This window comes from Perna viridis, chromosome 7 (genome assembly GCF_037379345.1).
Source record: "Perna viridis isolate PV_CMFRI_1.1 ecotype Kerala chromosome 7, ASM3737934v1, whole genome shotgun sequence".
Lineage (NCBI taxonomy): Eukaryota > Metazoa > Mollusca > Bivalvia > Mytilida > Mytilidae > Perna > Perna viridis.
Genome location: NC_142451.1, coordinates 1,676,233 through 1,684,921, shown reverse-complemented (window position 1 = coordinate 1,684,921; position 8,689 = coordinate 1,676,233). Strand labels below are relative to the sequence as shown.

The 8,689-nt window shown below is 33.5% G+C and overlaps 1 protein-coding gene across 1 annotated transcript; it reads left to right on the top strand.

Annotated features, from left to right (window-relative positions):
* Positions 1-477: 477 nt before the first annotated feature.
* On the top strand, positions 478-8,311 carry LOC148610905 (gigasin-2-like). The gene is made up of 10 exons (XM_088590793.1): positions 478-869; positions 1,297-1,377; positions 1,707-1,832; positions 2,174-2,293; positions 2,788-3,002; positions 3,515-3,621; positions 4,330-4,475; positions 5,482-5,566; positions 7,456-7,633; positions 8,168-8,311. Exons 2-10 carry the CDS (start codon positions 1,332-1,334, stop codon positions 8,246-8,248), a joined length of 1,104 nt encoding a protein of 367 aa, XP_088446919.1. The 5' UTR covers positions 478-869; positions 1,297-1,331; the 3' UTR covers positions 8,249-8,311.
* The last annotated feature ends 378 nt before the right edge of the window (positions 8,312-8,689 follow it).

Here is an 8,689-nt window from a genome sequence, read left to right as displayed (position 1 = left end):
CTGACCTCATTTTTTCCCTTAACCACATATACGTCATTTGAACAGAGTAACAACATATATGATTTGTGGTTATGTACCTTCTCACAAAATCATCGATTGTAAACCTGTGCACTTAAGCACTGAAAGACTTTCAGGTGCGTAGCTGAGGCCAAATTGAAGTGTATGCAAAGTAGGCAAAATTACGGCAGGGGGTCCAAGTCTTCGCCCCCCCCCCCGAAGCCCCGCGGAGATAGCGTTTTAGAGCATCATTTATGCCTCTCCGGGATGTATTTTATCTAAAAAAAAAATTGGCAAAATTAAGTACTGGCAATTTGTTTTCCTAACGGCAGCTACGCGCCTGACTTTTTTAATAGTTCAGCGAAACTTGTCTAATCTTTTAACCAGAGAAAAAAATGTCAATCAAGCCAGGTTGACGGAACAGATAGATAAAACAATGCTTTTAAGTCTGACAGGGTTCTGAAATAAAACGACTTTTGGATTGGCAGGCTTCACTGTACTTTTCGTTGTATATTTTGGTATGAGAAAAAAAAATATCAAATATGTGCTGACACTACATTTTTATTCGCTTAAAAATAAGAATGCTTTGAAATTCATTTTAACAGGAAGTGTTTTTCTGCTTGTGTTTTTATCAGAAAAAAAGAGAAAAACTTGATGTTTGAATCAATATTGGTGCGATGTACTTCAACGGAAGAAGTAAAAAAATAGAATTAATAATTCTGACCAAACTTATTTAATTATTCAAAATGACATGTAGATGTTTCAATCACGATTATATTTCTAACAGTAAAGTAATTGTCATGATATGTCGTAATTTACATATTTTAAAATCATTTATACATCAAGAATATTCGAGGGAGTACCACTCAAAAGTAAGTGAAATTTTCTAGTTCATTAAATGCAAAAGATTAAATGAATAGATCTAATAATCCTATCGAACTACTTGATTAAACAATTACGATGGTGATAAAATGTGTTTCCCATCTGGTTTAAATCAAGTGCGTGTCGCGTTTCTTGTTTTATTACAGAAATATGCATGATTAAAGTTGAGTAAATATCTTCATAGGGATTAACTGTTTTATCGATATAAGAACACGGTTTGAACGGCGATGCAAGATACTAGTAAAGTCCCGTATTTACAATATTCTCGAAGAAAAGGTCGACTTGGCAATGGGGTGAAGCAAGGATATCCAGCTTCTTGTCTACTATTGGTCGTTAAACTAAGTATAGGTGGGTCAATTACAGATTGGTGTATTAATATGTAAGGAAACTATACTGTTTCACAATTTTTTTTTTCAGGAACTCGTGGATCGATTTATCAGAATCTTAGAAACATGACAGTATTAACAACATTATCAGTTTTCACATTAATGGTTTTAGGTAAATAGTATTTGTCAATTATTTAGAATCACAATTCTTATCATCTGTTATGAAGAATCTTCTTGAATAATGAGTTTATAACATGAAAGTTCGTTCTATTTTTCATAATTATGTAAACAAATCTATCAAAATATGCAAAATGATGATTGAAATGATACATCACTTCCTTAAACATAATTTTCGTCATTTGCCACACATAACTGTACTTAGTGTCATGATGCGTTTTAATATATTGGACATAGTGGCAGGATCAATATTGAAGCTAGCTTTAGTCGTAAACGGGACGACAACTGCACGAACATTGACAACTTAGTCACGCTTTTTTATAGTTTCGGCAAAATATAACTGCAACAATGAAGGTCCAAATGGTTGCCTGTATGGTGGACATTGTACATACTTTGGGAATTGTGAATGCTCCCCTGGTTATACGGGACACAACTGTGGTTTACAATTAGGTATATTTATATGTTGTGAAGATTATCAACGAAAAATAAAATAGTGATGCTAACGATTGTTTTACCCCGGATGTGACAGTGTTTTGATCCAGTTGTGTCAACGATTGTCTCCATGTAAAACTGATTGTTCTTCTCTTTCTCTTGATAAAATTCAAAAATATCTACAATTCCACAAACGATAATGTTATTTTAAACGAGACTTATTTTTTCTGTAAGTGTATCTTACCATCAAGACAGAGGAAAACATCAAATGATCTGACATGAATAGGCAACCAATCAATAACTTGAGAAATTTTTCAAAATTCGAGGTGATCTTAAAAATTCTTTTGAAAATCTTGCAGCACATCAAAGTTATGGTATTGGATGTAATACAGAATGCGTTAATGGAGGGACGTGTTACAATGGGACGTTCTGCTTCTGCCCAGTGGAATTTTATGGAGACAGATGCCAGCACAGAAGAGGTAGCAGGTTGTTTACTCTTGATTCCAAGAAATCAAACACAATCGAAAAAAGAAATACATTATTTGATTGTTTAATTTTTTATTATATAACATGGACGTGACATGTCACCATCAACAGGAATAATGTCAATTTCCATGTTGAAATATGTCAATATATTGTATACTTGGCATTTAAATAACATAATTATTTACTGCGCCAATAGCAGCTTAACATTTCATCTTTTTTCATTAACATTTTATATTGGACATTGGGATAACAAAAAAAAAGGATTATAAACACGGGCAGAAAATAATTATGTTCATACTTTTTTATTCATCCATCAAAAGATCTTACCTTTCTAATTAAATGTTAGTTACGAAATCTAAATTTTACTACATGTAAATTGTTTACAAATTTATGCCAGGTAATGTGTCACTATGTTCTTGATCAGTGGAAGTTTAAGATTTTGTTCGATAATGATAAATGGTGCAATTCTAGTATTTTTGTTTTGTAGAGTACGTAAAATGTGGTATTGAGGGCATGGAGATAACGATTTTGGTACCAACAAGATTTACCGGAGAAATAATCACAAAACCAAATCTGACAGATTGCCCTTTCCAAGAATATTCATCAGAAATGACAACACAGTTCAGAACATTCAAGTTTATAACACCACTGTCATTACTACCATCCAACCCATGTTCATCAGCCATTAACAGAACCGTTACCGTAGGAGACTTTATCTTATTTTTTAATTGAAAAATGTGTAAAAACGAACAAGTGACAATTAGGCGTTAAACAACTAAAACAACGAAGATTGGGATTTTTCTATAATAATAGTGTTATCCAACAAACAAGGGCAGTGCGATCTGGATGTATTTTACCTACCAAAGTTCATATAAAATATGTAGTTCTAATCTCCTGTACAACAGTGTGCGACAAGGGTGCTCTATGTCTCCCCTTTTCCATAAGGCTCTGAAATTTACATGTGTATTACATATGACGTTTTTAAAATCTGAATGGTTTTCTCCTGATTTACGATTAAAATGGAAATTTAAAGAGGAAGAAAATGATTGAAAGAAATTTAAAATGTTGTCATCGTTCAAATATTATATGAAAATAAAATGTTAGAGAACGTGACAAACATGAATATTGGGTAGAGCAGACGTGGTTATATATATACTTGTTTTTACTTAAGACCTGTACAATATATAAAACGGTGTAAATTCGTTTCTTTTTAGCCAGACAACGTTACTTATACAGTCGATGTTGCTGTTTCGGAAAAGAAAGGCATATACAACCCACTTACCGACAGAATAGTCAGATTCAAGTGTGATTATCCCAGAAGGTATTTATTTTTCTTTTACTGAAAAAAAAACTATAACGTGATTTAAGGTTCAGCTAAAGTCAATATCTTGGATATTCCGTAATGAAATATTTTTATAGTTTCAATAATACATTAAATTTAGCGCTGAAACATTGCTAAATGCATCTTTATATATGCATTTATCACACAAGCACGGGTCACATTTAGAAAAAAAGTTTTATAACTTCTATATAACATTAATAACAGAAGTGTAAATAACATATTTTAGAATAAATCTACAGCTGTTAAAACCAGATTTGAAGTCTGAATTTCGTAAAGTCTTGTTCCAAAATGTATTATGCAGTGCAAGCTAGATTTATTTTAAAATATGTTGTTTACACTTCTGTTGTTAGCAACATATGACTGAAGTAACATGTTTTGTGAAGGAAGGACGCATGCCTATACGTAGAATACTGTATAAAGAAGCATTAAGCAAAGTTTTAAAGAACATAATAATTGCATTTTTTAACATCTTGACACTAAATGTCCTAGATGTTGACTTTATCAGAACCTTATCATTTGTCAAAGACAGAACATAAAACGTTTGTCTGTTGAAATAGCTCTCTTTGCTGGGTCAGAATTCTGAGTTAATGGGTAAACGGAAATTAAAATAAAAAGAAAACAATGAGGTAACAATAGCTTTATTTCATATCCCAAGCCACTTTAACAGAAAACAATATTCTATTTCAGAGCTGGGAGTGGATCAACAAATGACATTACACACAGTTTCACTCCAGTTGTACTTCAGTACTTGGACAAAACGAAACAACCGCTTGCCCATGGAGTGCAAGAAGGAGAAATATTTTACATCGATTTTGCACCAACTGTTGAATCGGGTTAATGTTGTTAACTTGTTCGTGCTCATTAATCAATGGTGGCAACTACACTAGAAATTTCCATGTTGTTAGTTAAGTACTTCTCCGTCTAAGAATCGGGCAAAATGTATATAAGGCGTGACACATGAAGGAAAAAACGCAGAGAATTTGTTTTATTAACCAATGAATTTTACCTGATAACCACCAGAAATAACCACCAAAGTGTTTGTAAAATTTGCCTTTTTTAAGATATTGATAGGTCAAATTTAGTTGAAATGCACTACGGAAAAATGGCGGGAAAACTTTCCCACACCTTTTCCCAGTCAAAAAATATCTACGTCACAGATGCTTTAGGATAAACTTAAATAGCTTTTTGGTTGTTTTCTTGATGTACTGAATATATTTTTGGCAAAAATGACTAAATTTGGGAAAATGATGTGCCACCTATTGCCTGATTCTTACACAGAATGGTACTTAAAACATAAAAAAAGTTCTTTCTGATAACTCATTGCACACCTACATGTATGTTATAATTCTCCTTTCGTCACCAGTATAAGCCTCCTATCGACGGGACCATGTTATACTTTTCGGTTTCGCCCGACCGTCTGTCATTTGGTTTCTGGACTTCTTTGAAAGTGATTTTAAAGTTTGACCTGTAACTTGTCTTCTACTTTCATCTAGATAAATGAATTTTACAGACAATTAGCTTTTGACGTCTAATGAATGCCTTTGGTTTCTGGATTTGTTTTTGTTTTTGTTTTTTTTTTAGGGGGGGAAATATTCGATGGTTTATTATAATGAACTTGATATATTTCTTTGTTTTTATATCTGATTTGGATTTCACGCGGAGTCAGACAACTTTAAGAGTTATGTTCCCCTGTTTTCAATACTATACATTTTTGGCCGATAAGGTATAAAGTATTGCACAGAAAGGAAGGTGTGCTCTAATATATAGCTGTTGACATGTCATCAAATAAAGAGAAAACCTAACTAATTACCAAGTCTTGTAATTTATGTTTAATTTCAGATGCAAACGGTGTTCAAGTCGTTAGTTTGGAAGCATTCAGCGTTCACAGTGGAAAAGTTATCACATTTAAAATGGTAGAAAAGGGGTACGTAGATTTATTTTCTTAGGTCTTGCGTTGAAGATTAAACCCAGTGCACATCCTCTTCAACACGTAGATTTGGGAAATTCCCCAAAAGAACAAAAACAGCTACGTAATGTGGGTATAAGACACTCGTTCCCACCCAAACTAAATAACTTCAATAACTCGTGATCAAAGTTGTACTAAATTTTTAGAATGAATGTACATAATGGACCTTTTAGACATTCAGAATTAACAACTCGTAATAGTTTCAAGCATTCACAATATACGGAGTTCAATAACTCGGAATCGAAAGTTTATACAAACGATGAGACCATTATAACAGATAGATGCATTTTAATTTCAAAGCAGTTCAGAAAATGTTTTTGAGATACAGCTTGACATGTACAAAAAAAACTTTCTAAAGAATGGTTAGATATCTCTGGAGCAAAATAAAATCATTACGCAGGCCTTGGGACCATCATAACAAACACTTGTAAATTTTAATGCTATTATTGGAAGAGAAGACGTTAGACAACACCCCTTTTTGAGTGTAAAACTCATAACTCTGCAACAGAAAATATAATTTTCACCAAAAAGTACACAAACCTTTTATAAACAATTTTGTAAAGACTTAATTAATTCGAGTGAGAAGTTCTTAAGCTATGTTGCGATATGCTAACATGGGTGGACGGCCGGGCGAAAATTTGTTTATCATAATAAGCTCATCTTAAAATAATCATAATAAAATTGAGTTGAAATATCGAGACAGTATTGAAAGAGTAATCAAGGGAACCAAGGTTATAGCGGTAATCAAAAGAATGTAATCCAGGGACAAAGACCAGACATGGAAAACAGACGTACACAACAAAGAACATGAAGTAACTAAAATCATACATACAAAATAACAAAAGCAAATGAGCAACTCGAACTCCACTAAACACTGGGAGCATGGACCAGGTGCACCGGTAGGGTAAGCGTCCTCTCCTTTTCTAGAAACACCCGTCGAGTTGCTCATAAAAAGTCAAGTCCGGGGTAGATAAACGAGAAAAGGAAAACTATGACCCGTTGAATAAATAAGTTTTCATGGTGCATATGGATACACCATAACGATCCACGAGTTCATGATGGTGACCATAAACTTCTGGAGTGGTGACTTCAATCTTGTAGCAACATAACCCTGTTCCAGAAGCCTATTTGTTAGAGTTCTAGCGCGGTACAAAAAGTCTGCGTAGTTTCGGCAAGCTCTGGCATAACGTATGAGTTGTGATATGAACACTCCATACGCAGGTGCTGAAGGGATGTTGACACAGATGAAAGGAAAGTTGACAATTTTGAATGAAAAGTCATCACGTTTGTCAAGTTATAAGCACTCACTCGTTCTACCTTAAATAGTGGACGAAGAAACACGCAAAATATTTAACAAGAAATGTTATGCGAGCTATTGTATATTAGAACTTACTATTTCGCGAAAAAACGTGTTGTTGTACCAGACGACGTGGCCAAAAACAACAGATCTTGTTAGCAACAAATGTTACATAAAAAAATTAACAAGAAATGTTATGCGAGCTATTGTACATTAGAACTTACTATTTCGCGAAAAAACGTGTTGTCGTACCAGACGACATGGCCCAAAACAACAGATCTTGTTAGCAACAAATGTTACATAAAAAATATACATCAGTCGCCACTAGTTCCTTCGTGAACATAGTCGACTTCATTTAACTTCTATAATTGGTTACAAATTGTAATCGGCTTTACCAAATCAACCAAGTATAATGAGGTTTGTAGAAACTACTCTGCGATGAATTCATTTGACAAATGTTAACACTACACAGAGTCCAACATTTTTTTCTTCAAATAGTGATATACGGAAGCATAAGGCTTACTTACATTATTATCTCGTATCGTTTTAGTTGTATTCTGGAAACCGCCAAATCAAGAGTGAAATCCATGGAGTTGGTCAGTGGTCCTGGTCAGGACGGAAGCATGGTTTACAAGACCAGAATAGAAATGACTGCTTTCTCATTACACGGAAACAGCTATTTGCATTTCAACTACGATCTGAAATATTGTCATGAGTCGTGTACACCGGTATGTAGACCATGATTAACGGAGGAGTGATCATTGATCACATGATCAATCCACAGGAGCTTGCTCCCACTCCAGACTAGTTTATTAACATGAATATTAGTCGGGCGCAATATTTCATAGTGGGGGGCAAGCCCCTGTGGATCGATCACAGAAAAAAAAATCCCCGAAAATCAGTTAAATGTTTGATTTAACTCTGTAATGGGAAAACATGATCAAATGAGTTTGAAATTGCGATTTTACTGTTCAGAATGTTTGATACACAGAAATATTAATATATTTTAAATGTTTCTTTTATCTGACAACTTGAAATAAAAGTAGGCATGCAAAACACAAAAAAAACCAAAAAACAAAAATAAAAAATCGTTCAACTAAATTAGTTTAATTTTAGCGAACTTCGTCTCATTATCTTTGTTTGATAGCTTTTCTTGGTTCCTTATCAAATAAACAAATCGTACAAGTAAATACCTAGGATTAAACACGCACCATTCAGTTTTAAGAATCTTTTTGGTTTATGTTTCCATAATTTGTTTTCAGATAATTTGTACCAAACCCACTATGCAGCCTAAACCAAAGAGATTGAACCGGTTTGGACCAGGACTGAACATTGTCATATAACTTAAATTATAAACTGTTATCACCGGTGAATTATTATTTCTTAACTCCAATAAAATTCTAAAAATCTTATATTTATTACAATGTATATTTCTTATCCCCAGGTTTAGTAGTTCGATTAATTACAATTTATATTTCTTACCCCAAGGTTTAATGGTTTGATTTAACATCATATCATCAGAAACAATCGATTATTGTATTATTTACTAAATCTCACAATATTCTCTGTTTAATATTCAGTTGTTTGTGAAATTTAGTAAACTGTAGACTGGTGACTTGTTACAGTAGCTTGGTGACTTGTTACAGTAGCCTGGTGACTTGTAACAGAAGCCTGGTGACTTGTTACAGAAGATGTGATTTGTTACAGTAGACTGGTAATTTGTTACAGTAGCCTAGTGATTTGTAACAGAAGCCTGGTGACTTGTTACAGAAGCCTGATGACTT

What these genes read in the sequence shown, in the direction of transcription:
- LOC148610905 (XM_088590793.1), top strand. Translation starts at nt 1,332, where the DNA reads ATGACAGTATTAACAACATTATCAGTTTTCACATTAATGGTTTTAG. An exon ending in CAGATGCCAGCACAGAAGAG is followed by an intron (nt 2,294 to 2,787) that starts GTAGCAGGTTGT and finishes TTTGTTTTGTAG; the next exon opens with AGTACGTAAAATGTGGTATT. An exon ending in AAGTGTGATTATCCCAGAAG is followed by an intron (nt 3,622 to 4,329) that starts GTATTTATTTTT and finishes ATTCTATTTCAG; the next exon opens with AGCTGGGAGTGGATCAACAA.